Genomic DNA, 20798 nt, shown 5'->3' on the forward strand with positions numbered 1-20798 from the left:
CCCCAAATTTAGCTTTTCTCACCCCAAAAATCAGTTATTTTCATAGTTCTTTTTACAATGAATTTTGTTTGATCTGATTATCCTTATATTAAGATTTGCATTATTCTAATTTGAAATTATAAAAAACCGTTAAATCTCCAAATGGGTGTTTTTTCAGTGTATAACGATTTTAGGATGATTTTGCTATGTTTTTATCCAATTAACAATAGGTGTAAAGTTTTGAAATAATTAAAAAAGAGGTTTGTGTCTTTTTTGAAATATCATATCTTCTATTACCTTTTTTATATTTTTGCTGTCTGTTTTTGTAATCAACTCACGTTTGTGATTCTCAAATTCCAATAAAAATCTGATGTTTTTGAGCTACATTTCATGTTTATAGAATAAAAACATTTTTTGAATCATAAACACTATATGAACTGTTCTGAAACTTTTAGTTTGAAATGAGTATCCTCTAAAATAAATGTTTAACAAGCTTTTACCAGTTTTTTTACTATTTATAAAAAAATGATATATTTCAAAGAAAGCCTTTTAGAATTGAAAAATACCAAAACAAATTCTGTTGCAATTTTTTTTAGGTTGGCCACATTTTTCATCTATTTTTACTAGACTATGGGGTGGGTTTCGTGTTGCTAAGTTTTAAGTTTTCTATATTTGGTATCCTAAACTGTTGTTGTTGTTTTTTTTACCTTTTGCCATGGTATTGTCAGTTTCTTTTCGACTTACCAGTTTGCTATCCCTATGGTATCTTCCGCCCTTATTTTAGGGTAAAATGTGTGGTTCAAACTGAAATGGAGAATATTCAGTTAAATACACTTTCATTCCATTCTCAACTTTATTTATGTACTAAAATGGTTTCAAAGATTCTCTCTCTCGAGATTCAAGAGTAAACAACAAGGGTAGGATCCGTTATACAATATGCAAGACCTGGAATAAAAAAGTAAAAATACAAAAATACAGAACTCCGAGGAAAACTCATAATGGAAAGTGCTGAATCAAAAGGGCAAAATCAAAAGCTCAAACACATCAAACAAACGAATAACAACTGTCATATTTCCGACTTGGTACAGGCATTTTCTTAGGAAGTAAATGGTGGATTAAACCTGGTTTTATAGCTAGGTTAACCTCTCACTTTTATTGTGTGGAATACTGATATATACATACTAAGTGATACTTTTTAAATGTTATTACATAAAAATGGAAATTTCCCAAAGAGGACCATTGTTTGTTGTACAGTTCAGTTATCAACCGAATCCATAGCCCAATTATGAAGTAGACATCACTGCATCTATTGCATCCTCCTGTTTTTCATGTTCAATAGCATACTTGACAGAAAGAGTGGTCAAACTTCGAACAAATAAAAAGTAAAGTCACAAAAATCCTGAACTCCGAGGAAAATTCAAAATGAAGTCCTTAATCAAATGGCAAAAATAAAAAGCTCAAACACATCAAACGAATGGATAATAATCGTCATATTCCTGACTTGATTGGTATTTTCTGATGTAGAAAATGGTGGGTTGAGCCTGGTTTTATAGAGCTTATCCTCTCACTTGTATGACAGTCGCATCAACTTCCATTAATTTGACAAGAAGTGAACAGAACAAACAGACTTAATGGATAACAAATTAGGGGCACAGTAGTTAACATTGTGTTATAATCTTAATTATAATAAAAACAAACAATATTTTACAAAGAAGCACAAAAAGGCATATTTCAAAGTTAACAACCTCATTTATTGTTTTTTAATTTTTGAATTGTATTTATGTATATTAAATCCATGTAAAGGAGAGTAAATTCTATGAAACGAGGAAAACTGCAATTGTTTTATTTCGCACTCTTTTATCATTCTGCATAAGTAGCGCATGTATGAAGTTTGTAGATCTTGGAATTAATTTGGATCATAATTTAATTCCCAAATCCGTAAAATACTAGATAGCTATAAACATTATCTGAAGCCCGGTCTTGATTGCTATTCGAATAAATAATTTTGAAAGAGCTTGGCAGACAAAACAGCTTATTATCAAAAGACTATACAGAAGATATCAAGTAGACAACAAAAACCCATAAATCAGACAACTGCACGTCTTGAAGAAAAACATATTGACGAACACGAACCTCACCAAAAAGATTAAGCAGTTCCTGTTTACAAGTGACACGCTAGTATATAGACACTTATGTAATTTGCGTATCCAATAGCATATACAATAGAGTGAACAACGATGCAGTTATTTTTTTAACGATTACATTAAAACAGAATATAAATCAGACCAGGCGATTTTCTCTGTAGTAACTGTGTTGTAGAATAGGTTTTGTTACGAAGTGAAAATTTGATTACTTATTGTCATTTCGATCGGATTGTACCAAGTCTGCAATATGACAGTTGTTTTCCATTCGTTTGATATGTTTGAACTTTAGATTTTATCACTTGTTAAGGGATTTTCCATTTTAAATTTTCATTGCTGTTCGTTATTTTTGTTATGTTTCTTTGTACTTTTTACAACAAACAATATTGGTTGATGCTATGTCTGCAATGACAACAACAAAGATACCTACAACACTAATTACAAATCCCTTTGTATGAAAAAGGGGAAACTAAACACAAAAACACAGGTTAAGCTTCTTGTAGATTTAAAAAAAAACAAGGCTTAAGTTCATACCCTTTATTCACACACTTTTAACAACTTGAAATGCATTAACAATGACAAACAATATTTACAAAATTAGCACTCTTTGAAGTTGCTGTTAGAACTGTCAAATATATGTATAACGACAAGTGGCTGTTAGAACTGTCAAATATATGTATAACGACAAGTGGCTAATAGAACTGTCAAATATATGTATAACGACAAGAAAGTTCTCCAGCACTTTGGTAAAATGTGTAAAATGTTTTAAAAATATCCCATCGGCAAATGCAAGCAAATGATATTTTTGATAAAGTGTTGTGCATGATAAATAATAGTTTACTATAAGCTTAGCCTGCATCCTTTGACATATATGTATACATTGTTCATTTATATTTATAAAAACATATTACTTTAATAAATGATCAAAAGTAAAAATCAATGCTAATTTTGTTTCTATCATTATGGAATACTTGAAGTTGAAAGTTAACTTTCGCATATTTTCAAATAGGATTGATGAAGTTTATGATTTAATACTGCCTAAAAGCAAATCATTAAAAATAGTTGATTGTCCATTGTAAAAATATGAATAAAATGCTGAAATAGCTAAAATAAAATATGGTCCCAACTACACATAGTACTTATTTCCATATTATTGCATCATTATTTAAACAACACAAACAATACAGGAAAATGCATAGGTGATCAGGCATTTCAGCTTTTCAAATATTTCTTATCCTATTTTTTGTTATGAAAAGTTAATGCAATTATGATATACACTTCATACTGAAAGAAAAAACGATTACAAAACAAAGATGACTTTTGAAAAAAATACTTGGCAAAATGTCTTAATTGTCATTGGAAGAGTTTTAAAGGATCTTAAATATACACTTGTATGTTTTCTCATGTAATCTATTTACAAGTAGAAGGACTATTTCATCTCTCTCTCTCTCTCTCTCTCTCTCTCTCTCTCTCTCTCTCTCGTTCTATCATCATACACGTTCTTAAAATTTTGTACATTATATACAGTTTCATATCCATCATAAACACACTGAAAAGAAAAACTAAAACAACACCCGTATTTCAAATTAAGACACACTTTCATCCTTTTTTCATATAAAAAAATTATGAAGTTCGAAAATATTTCGCCAAAACAGTTTTGAATAAAATTATCATCATCTATGGAATTAACTAAATTTGTAATCAACATTTAATGAATCTAAACCAATATAATTACAATGTTTACCTTCATATGCACCATCAATGTCGACCATGGAGCTATAGAATCAACCAGTGAACGTCAAAATAATTACAATGAAAAAGGGGTCTACATTTCTACCGAATTTCTTTTTTTTTACACTTTTTATACAAAAAACCTGATCGTAACATTACCTGAAATTTAAAGATTCTGCTAAAATATTCAGAATTTATCAACATGTCAGATGTGTACTAGCATAAGATACCCCATTTGGAAATGATGCATAAGCTATAGTGTATATTATCTGTGAAAGTATGAAAAATACAGGGATATCACAGTATATAGAAATCAAAGTGATAGATACAGTTTTATCCAAGACTGGACTCGTTTTTTAAAAATAATAAGAACTTGTTTCATGTTGGATGTAGATCATAGTTAATATCTTATCTTAAAGCAGAATATACCTTAACGAACTCTAAGAAAATTCAACAAAACAATTGCAAACAACACGCCTATTATGCAACAAGCAGAAACAAATACATATATGATAAATAGATGATAGTTGACAAACTATTTAGGGTTTAAATATTATTTCTACATAAATAAAATATTCACTAAACCCAAATAATATATCAAGTACTATATTTTCAATTTATTCTGACAATAATCCCCATTTAACATGTCCTGACAATTTACCTTCTAAACATTTAATGTAATCCCAAGATCTATACCTAGTTGAAAATAAGTTAAAAAAACTTGTACAATTGCATGTCTGTTCCCAACTAATTCTTGAATAAGAATAAAAAACAAATTGGGATGAACATACCAAGCTAAAATATCATGAAATTCAAGGACAAATAAACAACGCTTTTATTCATCAGTAGACTGTAATAACAACCCCAAATATTTAACTTTCACCTTGAATTGGTAATGAACAGTTAGAGTTAAAAACTTATTATAAAGTCAGGATTTGGAAAGAGCAAACTTACTCAAATATCTTTTTTTTGTATTTAAATGATAATTTCGATTAAAATATCTTTAAAATAAATGCAGAGCTTAAAACGTGGTACAATGGAATAAACAAGTATTTAAAGTTATTTACTTATGTGACAAATTGTAAAATTGAATTCCAATTATTGCACATATAGTATTCAAAAATGGTTTATGTAAAGTACTAATACAATCTAGGTTAACTTTACACAACATATACAAGTATGTAAAGCAAGTAATGTTAAATTGCATTTCACTAATATTATAAACTTAACAAAGACAATCATGAATGCTAGTAAAATACATAAAATAAATCAGATCATGATAAACTGTTCAACTTACAATGCAAAACATTTTGATAAATCAGAAAATAAATTGAATTTGTTAAAAATAAATTAAACAATGTGTTTTTGTAGAACAATGCTAGCTGAAACTACAATCAAATGAGTGTGAACGATAAGAGCTATTGTCAGGAACCTTATATTGCTAAAATTGATATTCGTTTTATTTTATTGATAGGTGAACAATTAAATATAATCTGGACAATTCTGTGGAGAAATGTCACTAATAAAGTTACTTATTATCCACATTACCATCTTTATGTACGAAATCTTATAGAAAAATAATGTTATGATCAGTTATAAGATCGTTACAAAATCTCAAAATGGTGCTTTTTGGGCGGATTTAGCTTAAATGCGAAAAACTTGTTGACGAGTATCAGCAAATATACCAGAATATCTTAAACTTTTATATATTTTTATTAGTATTGGTATGTTCAAGTCAAAGGGTCGAACAGTGGCATTCTCATACCATGCCCTTGATAAATGTTGAGCATTAAAAACATGTATTGGAAAAAGTACAAATACATTACTAGTATTAGAGGCATGGTTTAGATCACCTTTTTAATGGCGTAGTGTGAGTTTCACAACCAAACAATTGGCAAAAATCAAAACAAATCATTAATAAATACTCTTTTTTTCAGAAAGGTATCAAACAATTTCATTTCTCAAATCTAAATTTGTTAATGAGATTTCAAAGACAAAGAAAAGAAAATAATGTAGTATTGGAATTTAAAATTTTAAAGAGTTTTTAGATTTATGATTTGGCAGCTTGCATCACTTTTTACTAATTAAAAATGTTAAACATAAGGTGAATGATTTCTGAGTTTTCCACTGCTTTTCCTATACATAATGTTTTATATGTATTTTCTTAGTTTGCTTTATTCAAAAGTTAGATAAATGCATGCTTGCTCATTGTCCGAGGTTAAATTTTCCTAAAAATGCATTTTTATATAACTTATGAATTGGTAAAGGAATTATCATAGATATGTTCAAAATGTATAAATGTAAAACAATTTTACAATGGATTGCTTTACTTCTGGTTAAACAGTACGTCTGTGTCCTTAAAATGATAAATTAACATATGATTTATTTAAAGCTCAGTTAAAATATCCTTTTCAATCTAATTGAGAATTTTGAAACCGGACTATAATCTGATTGGAAGATATATACTTTAACTTTATTAGTTTATATAACTTAGACAAATGAACGATAATCGTCGTTCACTTCCGGTTTTTCGTGTTGCTCAATCTGTAGTTTTCGGTTGTCTTTTGCACAGTAATGTTGGTTAACCTTTTGTTCTTTATGTGTGTTTTTGATTGACTATGATTAAAAATTGTCTTGATTTCTTCTCCCGCTTTTTTTGTACTGTCATTCTGCATTACTCTAGAGACTCCTTAATGTGCAAAGAAAATTCATTTCCTTTTCATTCTATCAACACATCAACTAATACCCAGTCAAATATTTAATGAAATGCTGCCTTAATGTAAAATAATCTCGGTAGCATAAATGCTTCCAGTAACTTTTGACTAATTCTCTCGACTTCCATAGGAAATTTTAGATATATCTCTTGAAAAGTGATAAGTGATAACAACAGCTGATTATACAATTGACTTGAGGAGAAGAATTAATCTTAAAGTTTTACATTATCTTCTTCTTCTTCTATAGCACAACTTGTGTCTTTATTTTCTAGGAAAGGTGCTGTTACAAGTTCCTCTGAATTATGACCTGAATCGCTGTCTTCTTCGTCATCAGCAGCTCTTGAAAATGCTACAGTTGAACTTGTCACACCATGCATATCAGCTTGAACTTTCTTTGAATAACTCATTTTCAATATACCAAATTTACGCAACAATGCATTGCCAGGTATACATAGGACAGAACTTAAAACGAGTATAGATGCTATCATGCCAGCAAACCAGGGATATGGACTATCTTTGGTCGCCGCCTAAAATGAAAGATGAAAGCTGTGTAAATTTGACAGATATTTTTCTGAACAATAGCACAAGTTTATTATTTTACATTGGGCTAACAACAAATTACATTAGTATGAGACCCTTTCATTTATAAAACAAGATCCGCTACAAAATACAGGCTTCCTGTTACGTTCCAATGCCTCACACACTAGTGCATAACTTTGACGCCACATACACTTGAGTGCTGCTTAGAAGTGTGACACAGTGTACCTACAGAGAATTGTGTTTAGATGACAATCCATAGACACATGTGTGTCACTGTAAAATCACAGACACATGCGAGTTATCGTGAAACCACAGACACTCGTGTTCTGCTGTGAAGCTACGGACACTTGTGGAGTGTTATTGGGACGCCACACACTTGTGTATTGCTAAGAAGCTACAATCACTGTCATGTGTGACTATAAGCTACAGACACTTGTGTGGTACAGGAAAGCCAAACATATTTATGTGTTGCTGGGAAGCCACAGACTCATGTGTTTTACTTAGAAGGCTGTCAATGGAGGAAGAAATGGTTTTTTAACGTATATCTTAAATATTTCATGATCATTTTCTTGAAAAATTACTGTATGTATCCCGAGGCATATATTGCCATCGGCGTATTTGGCACATTATTTTGAGGAATTTTCGGATTTTAATGAACTTAAGCTTCGGATCTGATTTGGTTAGTTGATTTGATGAGTTTTATTTTGACGAAACGTGCGCTTGTATTTCAATTTAAAAAACTGATATATTTGATCAGTTTTTTGTTGTTGTTTGGATATGGTGAACAGACTATTTATACAGATCACACAGTTATTAAGAACAGTTACAGTATTAAAAAAGTTTCTTTTATTTTCGATTTTTATCTTTATAACTAAAGATTGAAGAAGGATGTTTGCATTTGATTGATATTGTTATTTCCATTTATATTCACGTTTTTACTGTATTCGATTTAATGTAAAAAAATTCCATACTTCGTATTTTTAAAATTATGTTAAATGCAAGACTGGTAAAAACTAGTAAAAGTGATGCCAGTGGATTTTTATAAAACATTTATGTATTGTATTCATCATGCATATTGAAACATATGTAATATTTATCAATGCAGGTCGAAAAACATGTAATATTTATCAATGCGGGTTAGTTAAAACATGTAATATTCATCAATGCAGTCTGTATTCGTTCTTTTGATCTAGAACTGTTTTACAATTTCAGTGACATGTTGGCAGTTGAATCCATATTTCATGTTTAACCCTCAGAAGAGTCGTTTATAAAATGTGTTTGTATAGTGTGTCATTTAACGATAAATATACCAAGTACATGTACACTGTATTGATGTCACTTTTGTTCCTTGGTGAAAGCCGTACTATTAACTATAGCTGCTTACATCTACGTCATAGTGCTCTATTTACATGCTTTGTTCTAATTCCCTACATTTGCTAACCTTCCATATCAAATACGGTACTTTCCAAACTGTAAGTTTAAACATATTAATTTAAAGTTAATTGGGAAAGAAGTTATAGCAACTTATAGTAACCCCTTTCCACTTTGCGGTTGCGAGTGCTGCCTTGTAGCGGCATTAGCCTGCTCTTTTTCGAAATCTACAAGGCCTTATTTGTCCACACAAAACTGTTGGCACATGACTTACCTCTGTTTTGTCATAAACAGTGTACGTAATTGGATTTACAATTTTACTGATAAATGTAGCCAACAACAACCCAGCTATCATAAATGGTGCCACATATTTCCACGTGATCTTCCAATATCGACTGATGGGAGATCCAATCATTTGTCTAACATCTTCTGCAAACCTGAATTTTAAAACAAGGCACATCTTGGTTTTATAATTTTATCTTTTATTGAAAATTGATTATTAAAAGAAAAATAACAAAATTACCAAACTCCAAAAATATTGAAAACAGAAATCTCCTTATGAGTCAGTTTCAGCTGCCATCAATTTAACAAAAGAAGGGTACATTTCTTTTTTCGATTGTTAACTTTCAAAGCAAAAATCTTTTATATTATTGTTCGTTTCTGTGTGTGTTACATTTGCGTCGTTTGTTTTCTCTTATTTTTTAGTGTAATTTCTATTGCGATAAGACGTGTCACGGTACTTGTCTATCCCAAATTCATGTATTTGGTTTTGATGTTGTATTTGTTATTCTCGTGGGGTTTTGTCTGATGTTTGGTCCGTTTCTGTGAATGTTACATTTTGGTGTTGTGTCGTTGTTCTCCTCTTATGTTTAATGCGTTTCCTTCGGTTTTAGTTTGTTACCCCGATTTTGTTTTTTGTCCATGGATTTATGAGTTTTGAACAGCGGTATACTACTGTTGCCTTTATTTACAGCCAAAAGTGATCGCTATAATCAAAGAGTAAGAGAGATGAAATTAAGTGTGTTTCCAACTGTTCGATTCCATTCATCTAAATGATTATATTTGTGTTATCATTTGGAATTGCACGATAAAAACAATGCAATAGTCTCTATTATTTCACCTTTAAATATATAATATCAATATAAGCGAACAGTAAAACTAACCTGTCTACTCCGTACACCCATCCTATAGAAATACTTTCAAATAAGGCAACTGTGATTAATGGAAATGAACCTGCATAGGAATCAAACAAGGCTACCCAGTAGGAACCGCTTCCAAGAACAAAAATCATTCCAATGCAACAACTGACTAAACATAATATACCTAGAAAATGAAAAGAATAATATGCAGGTCCTGTACCACGTAATGGAATGTGGCAGTTGTTATCAAATAGTCCGTGTGGTACCTTTGATAACCATCTATGTATGTTGGCGTTTGCTTTTGTTCAACTTCAGTGTTCCTGTTGTTCAGTTGTTTTCCCATTATAATTGAGAAGTGTTTCTCTGAGGCTTGATTTTTGACACATATATTTCTTTCTTTTAATCGGACTAATGAACAGCGGTATACTAATGTTGCCTTTTGTATGTCAATCTATATGTTGTGGTCTCTGGTTTTCGTGGCATTAGCGATACTAAATATAACTGGATTATTGTCAGAAGAGAACGGATTCTTAAATGTTTATCCCACATACCATAATTTGGATTCACATGGCAAGACGCTTATCCTGCCGAAACACACGGTCTATCTCCGTAGTTCTTGCAATTCCCTCAGTTTTTATTTGTTACTTCGAATTGTCTCTTTAGTCAGTAAATGAGATTTAAACATCAATAAACTGCTGTTGCGTTTTTTTTAAAATAATATCAGGTGTGTTATATAACTTTATGAAATAGAAAAGTAGGGATTTCATTTTTATTATTTTCTAAATTCAGGCAACAGCTTTTACTGAAATACTGTTACAATGTTAGGTGAAATTTACTCCACATTGGTCTAGAATGTTTGATAGATATAACAAATTTTGGTAAGTAAATTTATGCGATTGTCTTGTCTATTATAGAACATACCTGAGACCAACCATTTCTTTTGAAGTATCGGTACACCTTTTATGTCATAGATAGATGTTGTGACACCTTCCAACGTCCCAAACTCACTGCCGATACCAAGAGAAAGGAGCATCAAAAAGAAAATGATCGACCAGAATGGAGCTGATGGACCAAATTCGACAATGGCCTGAGTAAACACAACAAATGCAAGACCCGTTCCTTCTGCTGCCTACGAAGTAAAAAAATGTAATGCAAAGTTATTTTCATTTAACCTATAATTGCTGTACACTTTAAACGAAACTCCCATTTCTTCTTTGTTTTGTGATCTTTTATCAAAATTTTCATTCCAAATATTTTAACTTCTACAAAGGGAAGACAATACCAAGGGGCAATCTCAAACTATAAATTGAAGATCCTGATTAAAAGTGAAATGGTGAACAAAAAACAAACTACAGTTCAAAACTCTCTTCCAATAACATGGGGCGACCTCAGGTTATTCAGAAGGTTTTTTTAAATGGTTGACCTATATGATATGTGTTGTCTCCAACTCACGAGCGTCATGTTTTCGAAGTCATTGATCTTTGAATACCAGAATATCCCCTGATCTATAATTTAACCAATTGTATCCTATACCCGCTTGCGACGTTTTGAATAAGTGTGGATTCGCACTGTGGTTGATTCCTGCATTGAGGAAACACTTAACCAGTTGACGCACCCGGTGTTGTCCCTTTGAGGACATGTGATTCCCTCAAGCTTTGTTTGTTGCCTTGCATGGTGTTTCTCCTGGATGGATTTATAACAATTGAACTTCGGTAAAACTGTCATTGCCTTGATTTTGACAATGGTAGACTATGTTTATAAACTTATAAGGTACATGTGTGTTATATTGTCTTAACCTCAAAGAAATATGTGTGCTCAGTAGTATAGACATCTGTTTTTTTTTTATAAAATATACCTTATTGAGATCATCTTTTAAATCACAGTACCAGAATTGTTTGCCCATCAATGTTTCGTTAAATAATAGATTCTTTATGGAGGAATTTGTCTGGTAATCTTGTAGATATACTTCTCTAGTAAGTTCACTGGAGTTCAGAGTGGGGTACATATTTAGTAACTGGTTTATATTTCTGTAATATAGAAAATTCATTTCTTTTATTGGTGTTTGTTTTTAAAGAGGGAAATGTGTGATCGAGAGAAGAAATTCATTGTTTGGTAATTCCTCCTGCAAACTTGACTTGGCGCACCTAGAGAAAGAAATTCATTGTTTGGTGATTCCTCCTGCAAACTTGACTTGGTGCACCTAGAGAAAGAAATTCATGGTTTGGTAATTCCTCCTGCAAACTTGACTTTGCGCACCTAGAGAAAGAAATTCATGGTTTGGTAATTCCTCCTGCAAACTTGACTTTGCGCACCTAGTGCGCACTTCGAAAATCTGCAGCTGTCATCAGTGGTGCTCGAAATATAGTGTTTTGTAGGCTGTGGTTTGTCTTTTGATTTAATATCTTCTTTTTTTCCTTTGCCATAATATTGAAGGTTCGTTTTTAACTTTTAAGTTTGACTATCCCGTCAATATTACGCTTTGTGAAAAATATTTAATCATATAAAAATATCTTAAACTCGAATTCCATCGAATGTTATAACGACATATTGTCTTGATCAATGTAAACTAGTAATATTTGAAAAATGGCTCCTTTATAAAGAATATCTCTTATGACATGTTGTTGTCTGTATACAAATATTGACCAATCAGATTCTACCTTTTTAGAGTAATGAAAAATGTTTTTATTCTTACCTGTCCTGACAAGTTTCAAACATTAGCGTTGCTTTAAACCCAAGAACTGAAAATATTACAGTCGAGGAAAAAATAGCGGTAAACCAATTTGTCAATGCCACAATGATAGCGTCCCTCTGACAATTGTTATTTCTTGGATTATAACTGGAGAAAGCTATAAGTCCCCCGAATCCTAAACCAAATGAATAAAAGATCTGTGTAGCGGCATCGAGCCACACTTGTGGATCTCCAAGTCTTTCAATCTGTAATACAATTTTACATTTTTTTATTTTTCTATTTTTGTTAGTAAATAATAACATAATTCGAGAAAGTTTGTACAGATTTTATTTTGTAGGTTCAAAGGGTATATTTTGTCTCCATGGCGGTATTTTGATTTTCTCACCGCCAAAATAGATTGTATACATAGCATTGTCTCCATGTATGTCACATGAGCACAATGAAATGAGAATTCGTTTCGAAAGATGTCCCAGATTTATTTAAAAAAAGTGATGAGATTTTTACGTTGTAGTTTTAAAAGACAAAATATAGAAAACTGACCAGTCATAACGAACAGTTGAATCTGGTGATCAAGTTTTCTCTATTGAAGCCTATAATTCAACTTCTATATAGTTTTGGTTAAACTAGACACAGTTTACGTAGTTATCATGAAAATGCGAAAGTGAGCTCTCATTCTCTCTCAAGGTTGTTCATATTTGGTAAACCTATATATTTTTGAGTATTATGTGTTGACTTCTTAATGGTATTTTTTGTCGCTGTATCAACGATATAATCATTACATCTCTTTTTTATTCATATATGACATACAATTAGACTTTTACAATCCCCTTCAATAAAAGCTTAATACGCATTTATTCAAGATTTATGGACTTTACATAATAAACGTAATAAGATCCTAATGCATATTTTATCTAAAAATGCTGATGTTTCAAACGGTCAATGTCGCTCTTAAAGAGATGTTTGTACTGTTGAAGGCTTTTACAACAATGATACATTGCACTTGGACTCGAGTGTTTTGTTCAAGGTTGAACTCAGATAAATACATAGTTCCAATTTTAAGACATGATAAGAACTCTTTATGACAAATACAAATGGTACTTTTACTCAGAAATAGAATTATTAGTTTATTACTTGAAGACAGTTCAAAACCAAATATGGCAACCAGGTTCACAATGTAAATAACTTACTAATGCAAGCGGAAAAGATACGGCGATTGACGCACATTTCAAAAAGTTTTCCTGAAGAACCAATCTACTTTTATTAAAGCTGCATTTTTCATGCAATACTGCTTAATATCATTAAAAGTTTATATTTCTGGCTCAATTTTCTTTACAGATTAGTATGTTCAAACAAATATTGAAAACAAGCAATATGAAAAACTTTTTTGTTTTAAAAAATGCACCCAAAATCAATAACTATGTTGTATTCAGACAACTTATACACTTACGGTGCTAGTGCATCGAAGAGTCATATATTCATTTACGAAAAGATATTTGTTTGATTATTCAAATTCAATGTCTTCATTGGCAGTTTTCATCTGAAAATCAGGATACATTTATTTGGAAAGTGGAATTGTCACGATCTTATCAACTTATTCTTTGATACACTATTATTCAGTATTGTTCAACTTGCAATTATGCTATTCTGCCTTTTGTTGTACCGATATATTGTATAAAAAAAAATCTATACCGATTTTCATAATAAACTAAAAATAAAATTGAGAATGAAATTGGGAATGTGTCAAAGAGACAACAACCCGACTAAAGAGCAGATAACAGCCGAAGTCAATCAATGGGTCTTTGTTTGTGTGTCTTTACTTATTCCACCGATGGGGTTACTGAAGAACAATAATGGGGTTGAGTACCGGGGGGAAACCTTGTTTAACAGCTACACATACTAATGAGCCTCTCGTTAAGTCAAGAACGTCGTCGTCAGTGGGTGATTATGAAGTTGCTTTAGAAATGTGCATATCCTAAGTTAAGGACCTCGTACGCAGTTGCTTTAGAAATGTGCATATCCTTAGTTAAGAACCTCATACACAGGTGCTTTAGAAAAGTGGCCATCCTACATGTCCTTAGTTAAGAACCTCATACACAGGTGCTTTAGAAAAGTGGCCATCCTACATGTCCTTAGTTAAGAACCTCATACACACTTGCTTTAGAAAAGTGGCCATCCTACATGTCCTAAGTTAAGAACCTCATACACAGGTGCTTTAGAAAAGTGACCATCCTACATGTCCTAAGTTAAAAACCTCATACACAGGTGCTTTAGAAAAGTGGCCATCCTACATGTCCTATGTTAAGAACCTCATACACAGGTGCTTTAGAAAAGTGGCCATCCTACATGTCCTAAGTTAAGAACCTCATACACAGGTGCTTTAGAAAAGTGGCAATCCTACATGTCCTAAGTTAAGAACCTCATACACAGGTGCTTTAGAAAAGTGGCAATCCTACATGTCCTTAGTTAAGAACCTCATACACAGGTGCTTTAGAAAAGTGGCCATCCTACATGTCCTAAGTTAAGAACCTCATACACAGGTGCTTTAGAAAAGTGGCCATCCTACATGTCCTAAGTTAAGAATCTCGAACGCAGGTGGTTGAGAAAAGTGTCCATCCAAAGTTGAGAACCATGTACGCAGTTGCCTCAGAATAGAACCACGTCAGTAGTAGACTAGTGTTTTTAATACCTATCTTTTCTGTCGTAAATGTTTGGTGGTTTTTATGCATTTATGGCCATTAAGTTTTTTGGTCTGTGTGTCCGTTCGTTCGTTCGTTCGTTCGTCTCTCTTCAGGTTAAAAACTTTGGTCGAGATAGTTTTTGATGAAGTTGAAGTCCAATCAACTTGAAACTTAACACACATGTTCCTTATGATGATCTTTCTAATTTTAATGCCAAATTAGAGATTTTTTCCCCCATTTTCACGGTCCATTGAACATAGAAAATGATAGTGCGGATCGGGCATCCGTGTACTAGGGACACATTCTTGTTCTTTAATATTTTCACTACTTGAATAGATTCGGTGTGATAAAGAGTTTGTTATGTAAAAATAAGATGTGGTATGATTGCCAATGAGACAACTCTCCGTGTAACTATATGGTCATTATGTTGTTGGGTTGCTGTCTCATTCATGTACAATAACATTTATCCGTTAATCCATATTTGATTAAATCTGTATAACTATCAATTTTAATAAAACCCATGTTCAGAATCATCCTCTGACCTACCTATGACCTTTATCTAGATTATATGCTTTGTATTTACAAGTACAATTTCTACTACTTAATTAATGACATCAACTTTCCTTGTTGTTTATCATAAGTCGGACTATGACATATAGTACAATGAGATAAACCGTTAACGTGTTGTGGAATGCAAAATGTTCACGTTTGTCAGTATTAGTTAGAAGGAAATGTTTTGTCTGTAAATTATGAAAAGGCGCCCTCTAGACAGCCTGATTAGGTTGTTAGACGATGAAAGGTGACATACATGTACTTTCTATGAAGTACTATTTTATATATGTTATGGTAGTTTGTTTCCAGTTTTTGGAGAAAAAAAAAATTTGTTTTTGATTCTGAGAAAAAAAAATTGTTTGCTTCCCCCTCAGCTGCCACTATTTGTTATGCTAAAATTGAAAGAAAAAAATTGTTTTCGACTTGTCGCGAAAAAAATAGATTGTTTTTCGCCACAGTCGAAAAAAAAAGTTTGTCCATAAAAAAAAATCCATAGACCCCCCCCCCCCCGAATATCAAATGGTTGCTGCCTTATCATTACGTTTGTCAGCAGAACAATGGTGGCCTTAATCTTGGTCCTTCCACGAAGTGTCCGAATTCACAATAAGTACATGTAAATCCAATGACGTTTCCAACCGTAGAACGTTTGTATTGTGATCTTGTCAGGTTTAAACAAAGCTGATCCTCATTTATAAGAGTGATTTTTACTTAAAATATAAACAAACACAAAATCAGGCAATTGCCAGGAATTCAGTCAATATTATCAATACATGCACGTGCTTGAGAATAAATACCGCATTTCAAATAGCACTCGACATGCCTTAAATTCCATCAAAAGTAATATACGTCAGTGTAAATATAGAATAAGTCACATTATAAGTTACTTTTACCACCTAATTTTTGGAAATGGTTCTAAACTCTCAACAGAAATCACACCTCACTAGAGATGGAGGACGTGATAAGAATTTATTTACTTAAAGCAAATGAGCCAAAATCATGTAAAGATGGTGCATCTAGTATCAAATTAAATTGGAAATAACTGGAAAATTTATACACCCTGTGATACGATTTCAGTAATATGTCACTAATTATTTTTTTCATTTTAATTTTTAGACATAGTCACAATGACAAACATAGGTAGCTTTTGAATCCATCATATTGTGAAAGTAAAAAATAATAATTCGCTAGGGCAAAAATAACTGTCATTCAAGGTCGGTATTAACAGGTGTACATATTGACAAAACTAGTGCAGTTTATCAAAGCCACCTGACACAAGCAATCCTTAATCGTTTAAAAAAGTGCATGTTCAACTGTTGTCATTTGTAAATGCCATTTTACTATATTAATACTGTTTTGACAACGAAAAATCAACTTATTTTATTTGGGCATTGATCTACAGAAGAAAATGATACATTGTGTAGAACTTGGATTACAAAGAAACACATTCTAGACTTTGGGTTGCTAGATACACATTGTAGATTTTGAATTTCAAAGATACACATTGTAGACTTTGAATTTCAAAGATACACATTTTAAACTTTGGATTGCAAATTTACACATTGTAGACTTTGGATTACAGAGACATTGCATACATGTAACATCATTCAGAAACATTTTGATGACTCGGTTTTTATTCTTCACCTTCTATCTTTTCTAAGACTGGATGAGCACTAGAGGAGACTTCATGAACGTCATTGTTACACAAAAATAGGACATGTATGTTCAAAACAAAATCAGCATAGAACTATAAAGTATATATTAAAGTTTATATACGTTCTCCCATAAAAATAAACAGCTGCGACACGAGCGCATGATACGCCTGTCGTCTTGTGTGCGAAGTGTTATACAATAATCATAAATAGTTTCTGAGATACGGCGCGAAATGTGAAACCCCTCCCCTTTTTATACAAAAAACTCAATTACTCTAAAATAAAGAGAATTATCACGAAAAAGTATACAGATCTTCAGATTAATATAACTAACAAGTGTGAAGTTTACAATCTTTTACAAAAATCTTCTCTGACACTATAAGGCCATTTAACCAAACTAAGCCACAATCATTATTAGGGTATCTTGTTTAAAATAATGTTTGCGGTGAGCAAATCTGATAATGGGTTAAATAGTTTATCAAGTCAATATTTATCTGCCCTGTAATTGTCAGATGAATTGGACAATGGGTTGTTTGGTTGCTGCCCTCCAATTAGTATTTTTTAAAGAAATTTTGCCGTTTTTGGTTATTATCTTGAATACTATTAAAGATAGAGATAAACTGTAAACAGCAATAATATTCAGCAAAGTAAGATCTACAAATAATTCAAAATGACCAAAATGGTTAGTTGACCCCTTAGAGAGTTATAGCTCTTTATAGTCAATTTTTAACAATTTTCATTAATTAGGTAATTTTTTGTAAATTTTTACAAAATATTTTCCTCTGTAACTAAAGGGCAAAGTTCATTATAGATAGAGAAAATTGTAAGTAGCAAGAATGTTCAGTAAAGTAAGATCTACAAACACATCACCATCATCAAAACACAATTTTGTCATGAATCCATCCTTTGTTTAATACATGTATGTGTAACAAAAAATTTGTTCCGGTGTGACATTTGTTTCGTCGGAACAAATTTCATAGGAAATATGTTCCACGGGAACTTATGTCATAGAAAATATGTTCCAGCACTATAAAATTTGTTCCGGAACTAATTTTTAACCAAGTGTGAAATAAGTTCCGGAACAAAAATCACAGCACCATGCATGAGTTTTGTTCCAATATTAAAATAAAAAAAAGAAGATGTAAAATAAGTTCCTGTGATATTTGTTTTGAACGAATGTATTTTATAGAAATCAATGAAAATGTTCTGCTCGAACCTACTTCACAGAAAATAAGTTCTGTGCTTGCATGGGGTACATTTGCAATAATTATTGAAGACATGACTGTAGGATGAAGATAAGGAATAAAAGAGAAGATAATATATCAATATCATAATTTGTATTTATATTTTATCGTTTATGTGGTATTCAACCTTCTTGTTTCCTGTTGATCTGTCATGGGTGTTCTAATCATACATGTTCTTAGCTATGGTCACTGCACAGTTTTAAAAGAGTGTGTCTTTTTTTTTCTTTATGTCTTTTAATATATTTGATCAGTCATTTTAAATGTTCATCTTTAAATATAATACTTTTTATTCAGAATGACTTTTATTATTATTTCTTATTCTACTCTTTCCAGATTCATAAGTGTCATTTTTAGTATTATTAATTGAGTATATTATTAAACTTTTGCTTTACTCCACATAATCCAAATTGAATGTTTACACTTTTTATTTATTACATAATCAATATAATACATGTTTTTTTATAATAACTTTAAACTCACTGATGACAAGTGCTCAGTATATAAGATAACTTGTTTAACCAGTGGAACATATTTCACAGACAAGGAACTTATTTTACCAGGTAAGGAACAAATCTCACAAATCCAGAACTTATTTCACCAGGTAAGGAACAAATTTCACCAACCCAGAACTTATTTCACTAGGTAAAGTGTGGAACTTATTTCATAGAGATGGAACAAATTATATAGAAATTGTCTATGAAAAAAGTTCTCCCAGAACATATTTCCTGTGAAATTAGTTCCACTGGAACTTTTTTCACAGGAACAAATTTTGGCTCACATATGCACATAGACCAAGGTGAGTGACGCAGGCTCTTAAGAGCCTCTAGTTACAAAAATAAAACTAGAATACAATTTTGAATCATCACCAAAAAGTATACAGATCTTAAGATTAATAAATAGTAAAGTTTTAAGCAATAATCATAAATTCGTTTTTGAGATACGACGCGACATGTGAAAAAAATTCTGTTTTAGTAACAAAGTACCGTAACTAAAAAACAACATTCTTATTTTAACCAAAAAGTATACAGATCGTTTGACCATCATAAGAAACAACTATGTTCATGACATTTCATTTTTGATTTGCAAAGTTACGCTAGTATTATTTGCAATGTCTTGGATATTTTGTTCATTTTCGGATCGGATTTATTTAGCTTCATTTTAATTCATTTATAGTAACCCATCAGGCCAAATAAAAATATATGTGCATGTTCCAGTAACCCTACCATCCCTACTTTTTCGGCTTAAAAATAGCCTACCCTAAAGATTTTATTGTCATTTTTCATTAAGCACTGTTAAAGTCAGAATGTTGCTCCCATAGACTCAATGTAAAAACAAAACATAAAATAAAAAAAAAATCCCTACCTACCCTAACTTTTTTTCAGATGTAACTGGAACCACACATACTTTTTTTATTTGGCCTCATCGTCTTCAAAAAGCTGCCTGTACCAAGTCAGGAGTATAACAGTTGTGCTCCCCAAGTCAGGAGTATAACAGTTGTGGTCCCCAAGTCAGAAGTATAACAGTTGTGCTCCCCAAGTCAGGAGTATAACAGTTGTGCTCCCCAAGTCAGGAGTATAACAGTTGTGGTCCCCAAGTCAGGAGTATAACAGTTGTGCTCCCCAAGTCAGGAGTATAACAGTTGTGCTCCCCAAGTCAGGAGTATAACAATTGTGCTCGATCCGTTGGTTGATAGCAGTGTAATGTTTAAATTTGTTAGCTTTAAAGACTTCTTTCCTTTTCAATTTGCCTTGGAGTTCGGTGTTTTGTTAAATGGTTTTTTTATACAGGCATTAAGGTGGTACCCAACACTTTCACTAAAATTAATTTGGCTCGTTTAATTTTCATAAAATGTTGACAAAGTATTTACTTTGACCCTTAAACAAAAATATAAAAATTTCAAAAATTTTTAACCAACCGTTTTGTCACTGGTTATATAGCAGTTTGACACATTGAGAAGCTTAATATTCCATTTACAACACAACGTAATCAAAACGTTTAGCTGATTTTACAGAGTTATCTCCCTGTAGTGTTAGCAAGGATTTGTATAGTAAAACTATACAAATCCTTGGTGTTATGTACCACCTTAAATGAACACAGACACTAACCTTTGGAGTAAATAGATGCAACAGACCATCCGTTGCTCCTCTGAGAGTTATACCACGTCCAAAAAATATAATGAGTACTACGTATGGAAATGTTGCTGTAACATACACAACCTACAATAAAATAAATATCATAAATACTTAATACGAAGTCCAGTATTCTAGCATCATTATCATGATAGATCATTGGGATTTCTACATCTAGGCGTCCGGACATTTTGTCTCGATTTCCAGCGTGAAGTTAATTTCGGAGGGATTGAGCGGACTAA

General features: G+C 31.8%; 1 protein-coding gene across 1 annotated transcript in view; it reads right to left on the reverse strand.

The window, feature by feature from the left end:
- Window positions 1–2642: 2642 nt before the first annotated feature.
- Window positions 2643–20798, reverse strand: part of LOC139525350 (sodium- and chloride-dependent transporter XTRP3-like) — a 34217-nt gene continuing 16061 nt past the window's right edge. Inside the window, exons 3-9 of the mRNA XM_071320571.1 lie at window positions 20533–20643; window positions 12308–12549; window positions 11471–11642; window positions 10537–10744; window positions 9640–9799; window positions 8751–8913; window positions 2643–7092 (exon numbers count right to left, since the gene is read on the reverse strand). Coding sequence (XP_071176672.1) covers window positions 6778–7092; window positions 8751–8913; window positions 9640–9799; window positions 10537–10744; window positions 11471–11642; window positions 12308–12549; window positions 20533–20643 — 1371 coding nt within the window. The 3' untranslated portion in view covers window positions 2643–6777. The remainder of the gene's footprint in view (window positions 7093–8750; window positions 8914–9639; window positions 9800–10536; window positions 10745–11470; window positions 11643–12307; window positions 12550–20532; window positions 20644–20798) is intronic.

This window comes from Mytilus edulis, chromosome 5, assembly GCF_963676685.1.
Source record: "Mytilus edulis chromosome 5, xbMytEdul2.2, whole genome shotgun sequence".
NCBI classification, from domain to species: Eukaryota; Metazoa; Mollusca; class Bivalvia; order Mytilida; family Mytilidae; genus Mytilus; species Mytilus edulis.